This window comes from Eretmochelys imbricata, chromosome 9 (genome assembly GCF_965152235.1).
Source record: "Eretmochelys imbricata isolate rEreImb1 chromosome 9, rEreImb1.hap1, whole genome shotgun sequence".
Taxonomy (NCBI): domain Eukaryota; kingdom Metazoa; phylum Chordata; order Testudines; family Cheloniidae; genus Eretmochelys; species Eretmochelys imbricata.
Genome location: NC_135580.1, coordinates 91,752,510 through 91,770,665, shown reverse-complemented (window position 1 = coordinate 91,770,665; position 18,156 = coordinate 91,752,510). Strand labels below are relative to the sequence as shown.

Here is an 18,156-nt window from a genome sequence, read left to right as displayed (position 1 = left end):
AAGCCTGATCCCCTGGTTTGAGATTAATCAATTATTTTCACATCTGAAAGCTACTTGGATTTGTATAATAATTGTAAAACACAAAGATCAATATTTTCAAGGGCAAATCTATCAGAAATTGGAATGAAATAACACAAGAAAATATGTTAAAATAATAAAACTTGATGGTTTTCTTTGGTTTTTCACCTTTATCAGTAAATGTTCAAGGATGAAAAACCATCTTCAGTGCCTGTGCATACTTTCTGTCATCCGTAATCTGTCTGTTTAGAGCTCAATTGCCTTTCTTCCAGTTTTTCCTTTTCCTGGGATTCTAGCATCCACCTTTCTTTGGACTTTAAATATAGAAACAGTCTTCAGCCATTTCTCTGGCCTAAGCTTTAAATAATTACTATATTCACTTTAATAAGGTCTAAATGTTGGGAATCCTGTGTCATTTGAAAGTGGTGGCTGTTGCACTGTAAATTTTTTTAGAAGGATGTAAAAACAATGGAACCTATGTTTTCTACAAATGTAACCCCTTCTGTTAATTTGTTTTCTTTTGGGGGTTTCATAGAAGTGATTAAAATTATATTTATCAAAGTAGATATAAACTGTCTTTCTTTCAGATTTAAGACAAGAAGTGTTATCTGTTAAACGAGAAATTTTTGTATTTGTGAATTGGGATTGATCTGGAATGTAATCCAACTCTGTGAAAGATGATGGTGGTTTCATTCCAGTTAATTTTGGAATCAGACTGAAGAATAATTTTGGCTGAAAGTAGTAAAAAACAAAACAAAAAACTTGCATATGACCCAATGACCTTTTGTGTTCTTGCCTGTAACGCACAGGGATCTTTTTATGATGTAATTTATATAGTAAAAGAGATCCCAATATGATGCAACAAGTGTAAGTACATAGAGATGTGAATCTTTTGGCTAATAGATGTAATTTGTGTATATTTTTAACAGATGTTTTTGACAGTAACATTTAAACATGTGATCTACACAATACAACAGTTCCTTAAATTATCTGAATACTAATGGATATGGAAAATATTTAATTTTTTTCTACAATAAAAAACGCATGAATTTTCCCTTTATACTACTACAACAAGCAATACTCAATTTCTTCTATTTTTAAGCATGTGGCATACATAATTTATATTCTGCATTTTCTCTGCTATAAGGTTGCTTGTTTTAAAAAGACAGTACATACTTTGTGTTCTTTGATACCTGCACTGACTCTTTTTGTGAGACTGCAAATAAATATTCCATTTCATATTGTGTTATAGCTGGGCCTAATAGCTGTGAGTAGTTTATGCAAAGAGTGGAAGGTGTTGAATAAATAAGTTGATGTTGAAGTATCTACTGTCTCTTTAAAAAGTGTGATTCTGTCCTTTCACCTGTTGTCTGCATGTTTTTTTCTTATTACCCCTCTTTTGCCCTACTGCTGTCTCATGCAATGCAGGAGATTCAGGATGGACACAATGGCTATCATTCTGAAGCAGAAGCTGATCAGGTGGCAAGTTTTACTCCTCGTTTGTTCATTAACTGTGTAGTAAATTACTGTATAATAGCCCATCTACAGTATGTAGAAATCCTCCATTGTTAAGTTCTGGGGAGCAATAGAGAATTTCAGAATATTACCTCTGAACTCCTATCATTACAAACAAACAAACTACACCCAAAAAACTAGAAACAGCCCTCTCCCACAAGCAGAGTTTTTAACCCCAGAAGGGAGAAGTGCCAGAGATATCATGAAGACCATTATGGACTTGGCAACATGCATTGCTTCTGAAGCTCTTTTCTTCGGATTCAGGGTTTATTAAAAGTTTATTGCACCTTAATTTAATAATATTAATGGGTAGCTATAAAAAACCCTGTTTTCTAATACTACATTTTTAAGGCTCTGAACAAATAACGTGCATAAGAATCTAAAATGGTGGCAACATTACCTCCCAAAAGCTTAGCTATGAATATATTCTTTGTGGGGGTGGGGGAGAAAGCTTCTGCTGAAAATAAACTGTGATTCTACATGTTTTTAGACAATCAGCTGCGAGAAAACTACTTGGACAGTAATGTGGTTGAACTCTGACTTTAAATAGAATTTAAAGGAAAGCCCCCTCTTAAAATGTAGAACTTCTGATAAATGAAAAGCAAAATACAATGCTTAACTGCTAAAACAATAGAATTTGGATTTTGGCATACCAGATTGTGTATGAAATAATGTGTTGAAGTTCTTATAAAGATTTGGTTAAAAATTCCTAGTCTTACCTGCATGCATCTCCCCTAATTCATTAAGATTTTCTGCAGATTTTCTGCACTTCAAGAGAAAAGTGACCCTGTGTGGGACTGAGTAGGTGAAGTGTCTTTACAGTAAATTATAAGGATATTTTTGCTTTCATTCAAAAGATGTTTGTCTTCTGTGTACTATACAGAAAACATTATACATATTGGTATGTCTAAAAATGTTTGGTTATATTGGGAAATATAAATGTTGTTCCTACTCTTTATTTTATACTGGACACATGCATTGATAAATAAATTCTTTAATAAAGAGTACATAAATTATTATTTATCTGGGCCTAAGGTAAATTATGTACTTCCAATTTATGCAACTTCTTGCTTAAGCAATTTATTTGCTTCTGAACTCAGCAACCACTATGTTACATTTGGTTGAGATATAGTGCTCTTTCTTAGAGACAAATGTGTCAGGAATTTTTAAAATATAATTTGATAACGATCAGTCAGGACTGGCATTTCCTAATGAAATTAATACATCTTTAAATTACACATACCATAATGATTTTCAAAAATATTTTACTTTGATGTCATTTTTCAAATTAAAAGTTATGTTTCTGACAATGAAGGAGGAATTATATTCTGTCTGGTGCAGGAAGGAAGCCCCATTTGCCTAGGTAGCACTTTTGTGACCATATAAGAGATCATGAAATATAAATTATAACACTGCACTTGGACCCCAGTCTAGCAGAGCACTTAAGCATGTGCTTACCTTCAAGCACCTGAGTAGTTCCATTGACTACTACACTACACCCTGTTCCATGATAGAGCTTAGATACCAAATTCTGCTAGTTTCAGACAAAATTAAAAACAAAAAGCCCATATGAATGTATGCTAAGAAAACAATTTAATGTTAAAGGTTTGTGTTTAAAAATATAAAATACCTGATAATCTTATTTCCTTGCTTGCAAGTCAGAAATTTGTTACAAGGGATGAGTATCTGTATATGTTTCTATATACTATGCAACTAGCTCACTGTTTATACTCTTCTAATGTAAAATATTCCAACTTTTACACCAAACACTTAAAATGGAAATCCTAAACTCTCACCAAAACATCCTGTGTTGTCAGCTCCTTTATATGGTCATTAAAAATTTTGTAAACCCTTAAATTCTCCACTAAAATCTTCTTCAGAACGTTACAAACATCCGCAGAAAACTAAAGGCCCCTTGTTGCAGTATTTAAGGAGGAAGCCATTCACCTGAACATTAGCTTTAAAATCAATCCCTGAATTTATATTGACTGGCTTTTGAGACTCTCTAGAAAACAATGTGACATCAAGCTATAATCTGAATTCTTAGTTCTATCATCTCTATAAAATATCTCCGTCAGACCAAGTGGTGCTTACAACAATGGTACCTTGTCAAGTAGGGTATAGTAGAATGTGTCTGTCTGTCTGATATATATATGTAAATATATATATATTTTTTTTACATATAATGTGATTTGATTTTTTTTAATGCTAAATAATTAAACTTCTCATACTATTCTCTTTGATAATTAAATGTTAGCTATTTTAATAAGGTGTCGAGAAATAAAGAATATAAATGCTTTTAAATAAACACTTCTAAATCTTCTTGAGTAGATGATAACCTAAAAACACAAAGATTAGCCTAATTTTTTTGGCCTAATTTTGGGCAAATGGTATTGCTTACGTTTTTGTGCACTATATATGTAGCTGGCACGTTAAATTAATCGTGTAAGTGGTTTGTTACTAACATTTAAATGTCTGCATAATAAATACTTTGTTACCTACGATATCAAGCCCTGTTTTCTAATGCAGCATTGTTTAACACAGTTGTGCCTTGGAAAAAGGATACACATTCTCATGCTCCCATAACCTCTTAGCAAAAGCACTTTGCAGCAAAGTGTATCGATGGTGTGCAGATGGAATGTGAGATTTACTCATGGTTTTGGATTTCTGCCAGGCACTGAGGGATGGAAACAAGCTGGCACAGATGGAAGAGGCGCCACTTTTCCCTGGAGAATCAATCAAAGCGATTGGTATGTGTAGTTTTGAATTTATAGTATTAAATCATTACTTTATGAATAAAGATAAAATCAAATGGTTTCTGTATTGGTTTTGTTCTTTCTTCTTATAGTTTATAATTCTACCTTGAATGATCAAATTTGCTACGGATTTTCTTAGTTATTCAAACCCTAATGCTATGCTATAAGTAAATCAGTTCAACATAGTGTAAACAGATCTGTGTGGTATTTTATTTCAACAAGCAGCTGATCGACATAGACAAATTAGCAAGGTTGAGGGGAGGGTGCATGTGTGCTCAAAATTTCCCCATAGGTCATAAATTCATTCCCGAGTTTCAAGCACTTCAGGATTTAGCCCGGAAAGAAAATGAAAATGTGGTGTTGACTGTCCCATTTTAATTAGATCTTTTGCAGTCAAATGACCTGCTGTGGAAAGTTGTGTGGTGGAATTAGTTTGTAGGGACCACAAAAAGATCACTGACTACCAGAATGGAGATTGTAACCCAGTCTGTAGTGGCAAAAGGTACACAGTCACTCATTCTACTATCAAGAGCTCTAATTGGATACAGTCTTAGTGCCAGATTTTTCAAACTGCTCCAAAAACCTGAAATAATCTGTGGAAATCTGATAGCTATATATAAACCCTCTCTGTTTAAGTATGTGCAAAATAGAAGGCCTTAGGTTTTAGTTTTTGTGAAGTAACATAGTTTGATCTTGGGGTGTTTTGTTGGATGCAAGTAGAACAGTTATGTGAAACCAGGTTGCTAAACTGTCACTGTTTATTCTACTGAAATGTAGAAATTATTTTTAAAAAGGTATGCAAAACCCAGATTTGGACATAATCTTTGCTCAGACACATTACTTGAGCAGCTAACTTGAGCATTAGTTTCAGGATGACTGTTGCTTGCCACATGAGCCTTCCCATCTGACTAATGTAAGGTGCAACAAGGGCAGAGAATGCTGTTGTGATTGTCAGAAAAAGGGAGATATGGTGTAGCCTGGTATTTTTGCAATATGAAGACTTTGGGACTCCTCGAATTCTGATTTGAAGTCGATGAAATGTGCACAGAACTCACATATGGATGGTGACAGGACAAATAGCTATTATTCCAAGCCACTCTGGTTTTCTTAAATATAAGATACAACAAACTGGCAACTTTGGAGAAAGGCAAAAGGCTATTTCTCATGTTACATAAAATATTTGTATGCCATTTCATGGACTCCCCACAAAAACATTCTGTATAGTATAGCTCCAATAAGGAGTAATGCTTCATGTCACATCACCATTCTCTTAGGCTGGTTTATGGTGGGGATTTAGCACGTATTGCTTAGAACTGAAGAATTTGATCATTCTCTTTGTAAATACCTTTTTAAAAATGCAGAGGACTTTTTCTTTCAAATCAAAATTTGAGAGTAGAAGGTCAGTTATAGTGGCTTTGAAATAGTTTCATATAGAAGTCTCAAAGATCTCTAGTACATTGGAACTGTAGGAGGTTTCTTGTATACAATTTTTGGTTTTCTATAAAGAGCTTCTTATAGCACAAATGCCTACAATAATAAAATGGAACTTTCATTTCTGTCTTTTTCCAGCTAAAGATGTCATGTATATCTGTCCATTTATGGGAGCAGTCAGTGGTACACTGACAGTGACGGACTTCAAAATGTATTTCAAAAATGTTGAGAGGGTGAGACTTTAAGATCTATGTGCATATTTCTTCCAGCTAGAATCTGAAGTAGATTTTCAGAAGGTGACAAACTTAGTTTAAATTAAATGTAAAGTAGTTCCACAGCAATCAATTCAAAAGGAACTATAAAAAGACTAGTAGAACACACAATTTGACATGAATTATACTAGATTACATATACTTCCCAAGGAAATTAAAAATGTTTTTATCTTATTTTTTTAATCCGAATTTCAGGATCCACATTTTGTTCTTGATGTTCCCCTTGGAGTAATAAGTAGAGTTGAAAAGATTGGAGTGCAGAGCCATGGAGACAACTCCTGTGGTATAGAAATTGTTTGCAAGGTACAGAATGAATTCCTAGGAAATGCAGTGGATGCCTATCTATTACTGTTTAATTGTATTAATTTCATTTTTGTATTAAGGGGAACCTGCACCCACAATGCCTTGTGCTGTTGTTCTATCTGATCCCATAAGCATGCTGGGTTTGGTTGGAATTTGGATGGGAAACTTGCAAGAAATGTTTCACCTCATTGGTGAATTCTAGGGTATAATGCCTACTTCAGTGGCATATTGAGACCTTCCTGATTTTTTCAGTAGTCTCATTTTAGAACAGAATTTTGTTAATGACTAGGAGAGTTAGAAAATGTGACTTGCCTTAATGTCAGTAGCCAGTGCTTAGTTTCAGTCAGCTTTGTAACTGCATCTATTTTTTTTTTTAATTTATCAAAGTGTAAGAGAGTTTGACTTATTTTCTGACAGGATATGAGAAACTTGCGGCTTGCCTATAAACAGGAAGAACAGAGCAGACTGGAGATATTTGAAAACCTCGTAACTCAAGCATTTCCTCTTTCTAATGGGCTGGTAAGTACTAAAATGGGGAAAGGACTGCCTGCCTCTGTTTGTCTTCTTCTTGGAAGTGTAGGGAAATAAGCAAATACTGCATAACAAATATATTAATTTGTTGATTCTAGATATCATGAAGCATTCAGATTACTCTGGCTTGACTTCTTTATTTCAGTAATTTACAGAACTGAGAGCCAGGTGCTGCTACCAGTGAAAACAGTGACTTTATTGGTTTCAGGGTTTGTTGACTTTCATTATAAGCATTTGTCTATAATAGATAATTGGGGAATTTCAGAATGAAGGATAAAGGAGTTTGGTGCCTAAGGCCCAGTTTGGGGACTGTGATGCACAAAACTCCCACTGAACCCTGTAGGTGCCTAATCTCACTCAGTCCCTAGGCACCTATGTTTCTGCCTCTGGGCATGCACCCTGCTTCCTTCCTCTGGACAGCAGGTGGCTTATCTCTCACCTAAACCTCAGACATTCACAAACTGGGGAAGATAGTTGTTCGACCACCTAAGTCTTGTGTTAGACCTGATCCAGTAGGTACCCTCTGAGCACAGCTACCTGATTTGGCTCCTTAGGGGAGTTCAGACAAAACAACTGGAGAGTGGGGAATTATTGGAACTCCCTCATAACTTTTAGCCCAGTGATCACGTGTGATGTGGGAGACTCCTGGTTCAAGTCCCCCCTCTTTCTGAATGGGAACAGGGATCTGCCAACTTTTCAGGGCAGTGCTCTAACCATTGGGCTGTGGGTTTTTCTCAGTCTCTTCTGTTTAACTCTGGATAAATAATTAGTCATTCTGGCCAGAGAAAGAGAGTGCATACAAGGGTGAGTGACTCCATAGCTTGATGGGAGATCCAGGATCCAGTCCTACCGCTCCAGTGACTCTTTAATTATTTATCCAGAGTGGAAGAGCTTCAACAGGAGAGGCTGAAGGAGCCCCACATCAGAATATTCCATAGCCCAGTTGTTCCCATCCTCCCAACCCCAGGGCTTCTTGCAAACTCTGAAGAGAATTCCTGGCTGTGACTTGCTAGCAGAGATAGGTGCTTCTCTACCGCCTGGACTTAGGCACATATCATGGTGAGAGGGACACACAACCGCTACTTGGCATCTCCCATTGGCTATCTTAGGTAGCTCCCTGCCAACTGGGCTGGCTTTTGTGAATTGCAGCCTGTTTATTTACAGGGCAATAAAAAAAAACACCCCATGCCCCAAGTTTCAGAGACCGGGACAATTGACTTGGGCTCGCAGGCTAGGGCTGTAGGGCTAAAAATGTCAGTGTAGACACTCGGGCTGGAGCCCAGGGTCTGAAACCCATTCCCCTTGCAGGGTTTCAGAATCTGGTCTCCAGTCCAAGCCTGAATGTCTACAATGCAATTTTTAGCCCCACAGCCTAAGCCCCGTGAGCCCAAGTCAACAGACACAGGTCAGCCGTGCTCATGTTGTGGGTCTTTTATTGCAGACATATTTTCAGGCGGATCTCTCTCCTCATTCATTGTATAGGGAACCTAAGTGCCTAACTCAGGCTTTGTGAATTACAGCGATTTTCTAGGGGCCTAAAAGTTTGGCGTTGTGATGCTCAGCGTCAGAATGCCTAACTCCTCTTGTGCATCCAGGCCAAAGTGCTTTCCCGAATTCAATGTCCAGATAACAATAGCTAGGCACAAGTTGCCTTGTTAGCTTTAGCTATACAATTTCAGTATCATATTAGTATACAATTTCAGTATCGTCCAATGGGTAGGGTACTGGACTGAGAGTGATGGGGCTTGAATTCTATTCATGGGCTTACTGCTGACCTGTGTGACCACGGGCTAGTCATTTTACCTTTCTGTTTCCTTTGCTATCTGAATTGACAAGACACACAATCTCTTTGGGGAAGGAACTGTCTCTTCTTTTGTGTTTGAACAATCACTAGTACAGTGAAGCCCAGTCTTGACTGGGGCCTCTAGGCACTACTGTAAAACAAATGTTGTATATAAGATTTTGTCTTTTGGAAACTAATTGAATCAGCTTTTGTGGCTTTCATTTTCAGAGCTCACCATGTTTACAGGAATTCTAGTTTACTAAATGGCTAAATACTGCATAGTAATTTGTGTTTTAACATTGTTGCTTTCAGCCACTTTTTGCATTCAGCTATAAAGAAAAATTTTCTGTTAATGGTTGGAAAGTTTATGATCCAATGGCAGAATATAAGCGGCAGGTAGGTTATACAAGTAATCCCCTTTTCATTTTGTTTTGGTAGTCTTCTGAACCTAATTTACCTTTTTTTAGAAATGTTCACAGACAATTTGCAAACCTGAGTAATTAAACTTACTCTCTTAAATCCACATTTAGACATCTAAATGCAAGTCACCTGATTTTCAGTAGTGTTAGGTGCCCACAAATCCCATTGAAATCAATTGGGATTATAGGTGAGGAAGTCTCTTGGCAGTTATATAGGGACCTAAATCCGTATTTGGAGACTTAATTTTAAGCACCAGTTCTGAAAAGGTAGTCTGCTCATTTAAAAACAAATATGACCAGCAGTTACACAGAGGAATAATTTTAGTTTGGTCTCCTTAATCCATCAATTTCCTGGTGTAAAATAATTTCTTTCTATTTCACTATAGGCCCATTTTTTACTTTAGTGCAAACCCATCCAAATCACTGTTGCTTTTTAAATTATCTATAGGCTTTGGGGCTTCATACTGCCCCATATCTTTAACCAAAATATTGAGAAATGCTTCTGCTCACATAACCTTTGAAACATTGTGCAGAACAATGTGGGTATGTTTTTTTTAAAAAAAACATGTAATGGATCGTTCTTTTTTGGAGTCACTATACAACACGCACATGTAAAGATCTAACTTTTTTAAAACATTGGATAAATGTTTTGCCTCTGCACAGGGTTTACCTAATGAGAGTTGGAAAATATCCAAAGTTAACAGCACCTATGAACTTTGTGATACATATCCTACTATCTTTGTTGTGCCAACCAGTGTGAAAGATGATGACCTCTCAAAAGTGGCAGCATTTAGAGCAAAAGGCAGAATTCCAGTAAGTAAGGCCTCTAATATTCATTATGAATTCTCTCTGTATTTGTAATGTAGCTTCCTGAAGAAGAAATGTATTTGTAATGCATCTTATAAGAGATGCCTTTAGGGTTTTTAAAGGCTTCTGAGACAGCTATCCAGCTCCCTTCTACGAGAGAGGGCGAGTATAAAATGTATAGAAATACACTTACTGGTTTTGGAGCTGGAGGAAATTTTTAAAAAATTAATGAAGATAGTTATCACAGGGTTAGTGCAATTGTCCAGTGGCTTACTGCTGTGTACTGAACTTTAGTTCAAAGATAGCGTCCGACGCTAGTGGGGAACTGAAAGTGTCCGGTTGTGCTCCCCCTTGCTCCCATGGTGAGTGAGGTTTGGGGGTGAGATGGAACGTGTGTGGTATCATTCTGACACCACATTGTGAGCTTCCTGAGAATGGCAGTGTGTTCTTGGTAGAGATTATCCTACTCAGCTGCTCATATAGAGGGCTGTAAATGCAGCCATATTATACATGGGGAGGGTAAACTTTAGAAAAGAAATGACAACCCCAGGAGGGAGAAAGAAAGTGAGGAATTTTAATGTGATGTCATCTTGCAGTAGTTCCTGCCTGGGGCAGGAAGGAATGAGATATGTTCATGCTTGACTGCATAGACCTCCATACAGACGTAGCTTCCCGTTCTCCCCACCACAAAACCCTCTTACTGTATTTAAGCCCGTAGAAAGTATGTAGAAAGTAAAAGTTAAGGCTGTTTCTGAATGCTACGGAGAATAAGTCATCGTTGTTTAGAACTACTTCACGTTTCAATCTAACTAAATTTGGGAACAGTGATACCATGTCTTTTACAGCCATGCTATTAATCTGCTATTTTCTCATCATCCCACTTTTGAATGTATGTGGTATGAATTATTCTTACTGAAATTTACATTCTCTCTCCCACTGGGAAGTTGTACCATGGCTTATTATGACTGACCAATTGCTCTAAGGACTGTCAATTTGATGCTGGTGCACTATCCTGAAACTAACTTTTTTTAAATGCAGGTGTTGTCTTGGATTCACCCCGAGAGCCAGGCAACTATAACGCGCTGCAGCCAGCCACTGGTAGGCCCGAATGACAAACGTTGCAAAGAAGATGAAAAATACTTACAAACAATAATGGATGCCAATGCTCAGTCGCACAAGCTTATCATCTTTGATGCCAGACAAAACAGTGTTGCTGATACAAACAAGGTAGGTTGTCATTTGTTAAAATGGAGATTACTTTGCCCATGTACTGAGAAATAAACTTTATTCTGATATTTTCCATAGAAGTTCACTTCTCATAATAAAGTAATATATGTGTAAGCCCCTTGATAGTATCAAAGCGTTTTGTCAGCGTTAACTAATTCTTGCAGCAGACCTGTGAGTTATTGCTATCTCCAGTTTAAAGTTGGGTGGAGACTGAGGCAGAGATTGACTTGATTGCAGTCACAAGTGTTGTCAGAACCAAGATTTGAACTTACTGGTTCCTAGCTCCTTGTCCTGTATTGTAAAAGAATCCTTCTGTCGAGATAGTAACTTACTGAAGAAGTACTTCAATGGCCTGGACATGGGCCAATTGAGTTTACTACAGTTTGAGTCAGTTTTGCAAATAGAAGAAAGCTGTAGGAAGTAGAGATGTGCTGGTAATGATTATGGTGGGAGGAGAGGGGAAAAAGCCTACATGGAGTCCCCTGATTTATTTCTTATGTATATGGCATCAATTACTGAAGTAACTGTGCACTGAAATAGTGTACTTAAAAATAAATAGGGGTGGGGAAGGAACGTAGTAGTCCAAATTAACCCTAACCAGGTGCTTCAGAGGGAATGAACAGAACAGGCAATCATCAAGTGATCCATCCCCTGTCGTCCATTCCCAGCTTCTGGGCAGGGCCGTCCTTATCTGGGCAGGGCCGTCCTTACCCATACACAAATTATGCTGCGTGCTGCTCCAGCGGCCAGCCTGATCCCTGGCCGGCTGAGCTAGCCAGGAAAGCAGCCCCAGCCCGTACTCTGCCTCTTTCCCAAAGCCTCCGCCCCACCTCTTCCCACCCCTGCTCCACCCCAGCCCCACCCCCGCTACATCCCGGAGGACTGCAGCAGGGGTAGCGCACGCCCTGTACTCACCGGGCAGTGGGAAGTGGAGTGACCCAGCCCCAGCCTGCTCTGCTCCACCGGTTCCCAGTTGCGCCGCCGGTGAGTGCTGGGGAGTGGTTCTCCCCATCTCCCCAAGTCCCAGGACTGGGATCTAGGGGAGCAGAGAGGGCTGGGGCCAGGTCACGCCACTTCCCACCACCCCGTGAGTGCGGGAGGAAGTTCAGCGACCCTGCCCCAATCCGCTCCGCTCTGCCGACTTGTGCTGGGGGGTGGTTTTACCCCTGCCCCCCCAAGCCTGCTTCTGCCCCCCCTGCGGAGGCCTGGGACCAGTCCCTCCCCCCCCACAGGCCTGGGGCACCAAAATGTCTAGGGACGGCCCTGCTTCTGGGAGTAGTTAAACATCAGTGTTTATTTTTCTTAAAATGTGTTTTCATTTGTTCTAAAATAACCGCCTCTAAAACTCCCTAGAAAGCAAAAATAACCCTCAGGATCTTATCAGAAACTCCTGTACTCTTTAAAATTTTAAATGACAGGCAAAAGGTGGAGGATATGAAAGTGAAAGTGCTTACCCAAATGCTGAGCTGGTCTTTTTGGAAATACATAACGTACATGTGATGAGGGAATCATTGCGGAAGCTGAAAGAAATAGTTTATCCTTCGATTGATGAGGCACGGTGGTTGTCCAATGTGGATTCAACGCACTGGTTGGAATACATAAGGGTAAGAGACTATAGATGTTAAAGACATTGCATGCTTTTTGCTTTTTAAAGCAATGTATTTGCTTGAATTTCAATAGACCACACTAGAAATCCTTTCTCTGTGTTTATCATGTCTTTGGTCAGGATAATCCTAAAAAGTAACCCTTTTTACAAGTTTTATTTAGAACACAATATTTCAGATCAGATAGAATATAAATATATGCCATACTGCATATTATGTATTTCATACTGTAGGTTTTAGGAAGTAGTCAATTAAATCCTGATAACGTAGGATCACATTCAGTTCTGGACAGCACTTAGTTTTCATGAGAGTGTGAATGTTGGCCGGGATACCAGGATTATCCCTGCTTTTTGGAAAAGTGCCATGGGAAATTCGAATTCCACTTGGACAACTACCAGCGGGACTTCATTTTTAAACACCACAGCCCTCCTCATCCTGCCATTTTATGCCATTAATGAAGCATTTGTGGACATGCATATTTCAGTGGGCCTGACTTCAGTGGAAGATGGATTGGTCCCTGTTACCATATGGATTACAGTCTCCTTTTATTATTTAACACTGCATTAAAATAAGTCAGTCCATATCATGTTTAAATTTACTAAGTGTTTTATTAATCTCTAAGAAGCTTTTAGAATGGATGATTTCTCTGCTATTTTCCCTTCTTTTTGGTGGTAAATATTGATGGAATGGCATTTAATGTGGAATTTGCTTTATACAACTTCAAATCAAATGTCACTCATGCAAAGCATTTTTGGATTGTGCACAAAATTATTCATATAATCTTAGCTCTGGTAATTCAGTTTAACTGCTACAGAAGAGCCAGCAGAGGGAGCAAAAATATAAAATATTTGCTATTTTGGGAAGAACTTAACTTTCTTATTTAGTTAAAATCTTCCATTCCTATCAAACTAGTAAATATTCACAATCCAGAAGCCTTTTTCCATCCAAATTTATGAATTTGATACTTAAGTTTGACTGTCCATTTAAAAAAGAACTGGCTGTAGACCAGATAATGAGATTGAGATGTGATTAACTTCAGTGGGAGCTCTCTGCTTGAATAGGATGGCAGGATTGGACCCTGAAATCTCAATTTCGTAGTTAAGTTTAGAATAGTACCCTGAGAATTTTTAGACTGATGAAGATGGTAGTGGCTGACATATGTTTATCTCTATTTAAAAAAAATTCTGTCTGAGTACAGTCTGTGGATGATGCTCAGAATTTTTCAACTTATTTGGTGCTAGCTCAAACTGCAGCTTAATTGTAAAAGACTTTTTGGTTATGTCTACATTAAAAATGCTACAGTGGCATAGCTTCAGCAGTTCAGTGTAGGCACTAAGGGCTCGTCTATACACATAGCACTGAAGTGGTGAATCTGTATTGGTGCAGCTGTGCTGCTGTAGCACTTTAGTGAAGATGCTACTACGCGGATGGGAGAGATTCTCCTGTTGGCATGGTTAATCCACCTCTGTAAGAGGTGGTAGCTATGTCAACAGGAAAAACTCTCCCTTTAACATAGTGTTGTCTACACCATGAGTTAGGTCAGTATAACTACCTTGCTCAGGGGTCTGGATTTTTCACACCCCTGAGTGATGTAGTTATACCAGTGTAAGTTTGTAGTGCAGACCTGGCCTCACTATAGCAACCGAAGGGGTTCTCCCATCTCTGTAGTTAATCCATCTCCCCGAGAGGCAGTAGCTAGGTCAGTGGAACAATTCTCCAGTCGACCTAGCACTGTCTACACTGAGGGTTAGGTCGGCACAGCTGTGTCTCTTAGGGGTGTGGCTTTTTCATACCTCTGGGAGACCTAGCAATGCCAATGTAAGTTTTCAGTGTAGACCAGCCCTTCGTGGTGTTTAGCTACCACTGAAATACTGAAAGAGAAGTTAACATGTCATAAAAATAAAGGGAAGGGTAAACCCCTTTAAAATCCCTCTTGGCCTGAGGAAAAATCCTCTCACCTGTAAAGGGTTAAGAAGCTAGGATAACCTCGCTGGCACCTGACCAAAATGACCAATGAGGAGACAAGATACTTTCAAAAGCTGGGGGGAGGGCAAAACAAAGAGTCTGTCTGTGTGATGCTTTTGCCGGGGACAGAACAGGAATGGAGTCCTTAGAATTTAGTAAGTAATCTAGCTAGATATGTGTTAGATTATGATTTCTTTAAATGGCTGAGAAATTAAGCTGTGCTGAATAGAATGGATATTCCTGTCTGTGTATCTTTTTGTAACTTAAGGTTTTGCCTAGAGGGATTCTCTATGTTTTGAATCTAATTACTCTGTAAGGTATTTACCATCCTGATTTTACAGAGGTGATTCTTTTTATTGTTACTTCTTTTTTACTGTTACTTCTATTAAAATTCTTTTCAAGAATTGAATGCTTTTTTCCATTGTTCTTAAGATCCAAGGGTTTGGGTCTGTGGTCACCTATGCAAACTGGTGAAGATTTTTATTAAACCTTCCCCAGGAAGTGGGGTGCAAGGGTTGGGAGGATTTTGGGGGGAAAGACGTTTCCAAACAACACTTTCCTAATAAAATAAACCCAGATAAACGTTTGGTGGTGGCAGTGGAAGTCCAAGGGCAAAGGGTAAAATAGTTCGTACCTTGGGGAAGTTTTAACCTATGCCTGTAAAAGTAAGCTTAGGAGGTTTTCATGCAGGTCCCCACATCTGTACCCTAGAGTTCAGAGTGGGGAAGGAAACCTTGACAATAAAGTATTTTATGGAAAAAATAAAATTTAGTTTCTTTAAAATTTTTACAAATGAACCATTTGTCCAAAGTGGAACAAAATGCCCCACCTCATTCCACAAGATGTTGCTAAACTAATACTACCTAGCTTTTGTTCCTTCTCCCATTTTCTATTCACTGCCTGCATCTACTCTTTCTGCAGTAATGCTTGACTGGCATGAGTACCACTCTCAGTGATCTTTCTAGGACATAGAGTGCTGCTATACTTATGTCACATGAATTGTCTTTTTCCATTCCTTTTCAAAGATCCAACAACATAAGATGACTTTTTGTAATATTTATAATTTTTCAGTGCAGTAATGCATTTTCTGTGACTTAATAAACATGTGAGAGCTTTAGGACTAACCAGATCAAATTGCACGCCTTTTAATTTACTAACTCAAGCTTTAACATTGACCTACAGTAGTTACATCCTTGCATCCTTCAGTTTAACCATAAAAGAACAAAATCTGTGTAGCTTTGTCTCAGAAGCCTGAATGGCTTTCAAGATTGTGTCCTGTGAAAGCAAAGTTGCTCCAGTGGATGCAGGCTTTCCAGCTTTGGAAGTGTCTTTGCATGCCTTGGAAGAGAGAGATCTCAAATGTCTCATTAGATTGTCTTTACTGACGTCAGAGTTGGCTTTGATGAGGTCAGAATCCGAAGTCCGGAGCCCTTCCAATGGCCCTAGTTCTAGCTGCTTCTCACGTAGTTGTCAGTGCTATCAGGAATCGTGTTGTGGACACATCTGTGCCGGAGAGAATACTCCAAGTTAAACAACTGAAGAGCTGCCAAACATGACTGAGGAAATCAATAGAAGGAGTTTCATTGGAAAAAAATAAGTGTAATGCTCTTATGAGTTGCTACCGTCTTGTGCCACTCTGACTTCTGATCCAAGTTATTACTAGTAGAAATAAAGACCCGTTCCCTATATGAACATCATGTATACTCCATGCACCAACAAATCAGGGCAAGTGATCAGCAAGCAAGCACACCCCTTTTCTTGTCTGGGCTTCCCAATAATCTGCTATAGGGTTTGATTAGCTGCACTCCCCCCCTGTACATACTGGTTGAAAACTGAATGCTGAGGAAGAAAGATGATAATAGTTTGCGGGATACCTGAATTTATTAAAAGGATTGATCTTATTCTGTAGTCCTTTGAGTAATCTTTCTACTGAATAGTCTACAGTATATCTGAGTGTTTTCTTTATGAACAGATTTTCAGGAGATTCTAATGTTAATTTACAGTAGTTTTGGACACATAATTGGGTTTGAATTCTAATTTTAAAATATAGCATTCTAGGACTGATTGGTACTTTACTGCAAGAGGTTGGCTTGATGTGACATTTTAACATGCTACTTTCTTTTTTTTAAAAGATTCTTCTTGCTGGAGCAGTAAGAATTGCTGATAAAATTGAATCTGGTAAAACATCAGTTGTTGTACACTGCAGTGACGGCTGGGATCGTACAGCCCAGCTCACATCTTTAGCCATGCTCATGTTGGACAGCTATTACAGGACTATCAAAGGATTTGAAGCTCTTATAGAAAAAGAGTGGATAAGTTTTGGACATAGGTTTGCAATGGTAAGTTGAAAGAATTAATAAAATTATCTCCTTCAAAGCTTTTTTTTTGATTAGGTGGCTTGTCACTGTATTTTGCAACATTTAGAATAATGTTCCTGCAGTATGTGAAGAAAGAGAAATATGAGTGATTTAGTGTTCCGTTGATGTGAAAATGCTTTGTGTGAACTATTAATACACAACAATTTCTAATATAAAGTTTACAAGAGGGGCAGAGTTTGAGCCAATAGCACAAGACAAATGTCGAGACATTTCTGGAGGAGGGGAGGATTGCAGAGCATGGTGAAAAACTTACATGAACAGATCTTACTTGAGGAAAATGAAAAGGAGAAAGCTATGGCTGTCATGTAGGTAAAAATCACTAAAGTCATCATCCCACAGCCACAGTGTTTAAAGAAAGAAAAAAAAAATAGCTTGAGCTGGAATATTACAAGATTGTGGTGCTGTATGTGGGCTTCTGAACTAGAGAGGTAGCTGTCGTAACATTTAGTTATGGTGAGTGGGTATGGAATAGTCATAGTTTCTGCACAGTCCTCGTAACTACCTTTCGGTTAAAGTTAGTTGATCCAGCATAATATGCCAGATTCACTGAATCCATTCTGCTGTGGAAATGAAGTGGAGGATATATCTCCTGCAGTTCTGAACTATTTATTCTTTCCTCATATGTAGGAAGAAGCAGATATCCTTATGTTGAGTCTTTGAATCAACAAGATCATTTGGGGTTTAATGGGATGTACACTTTAAAAATAAGTTTAATGTCACTCAGACCACTGGAAAATGTGTGAATTTCGTGGACTGGGTGCTCTTCCTATTCTGCCAGACTATAGGACTATATTTGTGAATGTATTCTGGTGGGGGTTTTTAGTTATAGGAAGGGTGGAGTTGAGCTTGAAGAAAGGTGTGCTGATCACAGTCCTTTTCAAGAACCTGCCTAAGATCTTTGCAGAACTTGTGTTATTGGTTACTGCTTTTAAATGGATTTGACTAAAATGAAAGCATCTGTTTTTCAGCGAGTAGGTCATGGAGCCGATGACCATGCTGATGCAGTCAGGTCTCCCATTTTCCTTCAGTTCCTTGATTGTGTTTGGCAAATGACGAAGCAGGTAAGAAAATTTAATCGGATGTTCATGGGGATGTCTTTCTCCTCTTTATTGAAACTCTGATCCATAGGGGAGGCCCTGTTTTCCTT

The 18,156-nt window shown here is 38.5% G+C and overlaps 1 protein-coding gene across 6 annotated transcripts in view; it reads left to right on the top strand.

Moving 5' to 3' along the window:
• MTMR1 (myotubularin related protein 1) overlaps positions 1 to 18,156 on the top strand; it is a 51,199-nt gene that overhangs the window by 10,553 nt on the left and 22,490 nt on the right. For 2 of the 6 annotated variants that reach the window (XM_077825962.1, XM_077825961.1), the window contains 11 exons: positions 1,447 to 1,497; positions 4,208 to 4,283; positions 5,859 to 5,953; positions 6,188 to 6,295; positions 6,713 to 6,814; positions 8,922 to 9,005; positions 9,692 to 9,841; positions 10,874 to 11,062; positions 12,481 to 12,666; positions 16,764 to 16,970; positions 17,978 to 18,070. In XM_077825962.1, coding sequence (XP_077682088.1) covers positions 1,447 to 1,497; positions 4,208 to 4,283; positions 5,859 to 5,953; positions 6,188 to 6,295; positions 6,713 to 6,814; positions 8,922 to 9,005; positions 9,692 to 9,841; positions 10,874 to 11,062; positions 12,481 to 12,666; positions 16,764 to 16,970; positions 17,978 to 18,070 — 1,341 coding nt within the window. The remainder of the gene's footprint in view (positions 1 to 1,446; positions 1,498 to 4,207; positions 4,284 to 5,858; positions 5,954 to 6,187; positions 6,296 to 6,712; positions 6,815 to 8,921; positions 9,006 to 9,691; positions 9,842 to 10,873; positions 11,063 to 12,480; positions 12,667 to 16,763; positions 16,971 to 17,977; positions 18,071 to 18,156) is intronic. The other 4 variants (XM_077825964.1, XM_077825963.1, XM_077825967.1 and 1 more) reach the window with 3 other exon arrangements.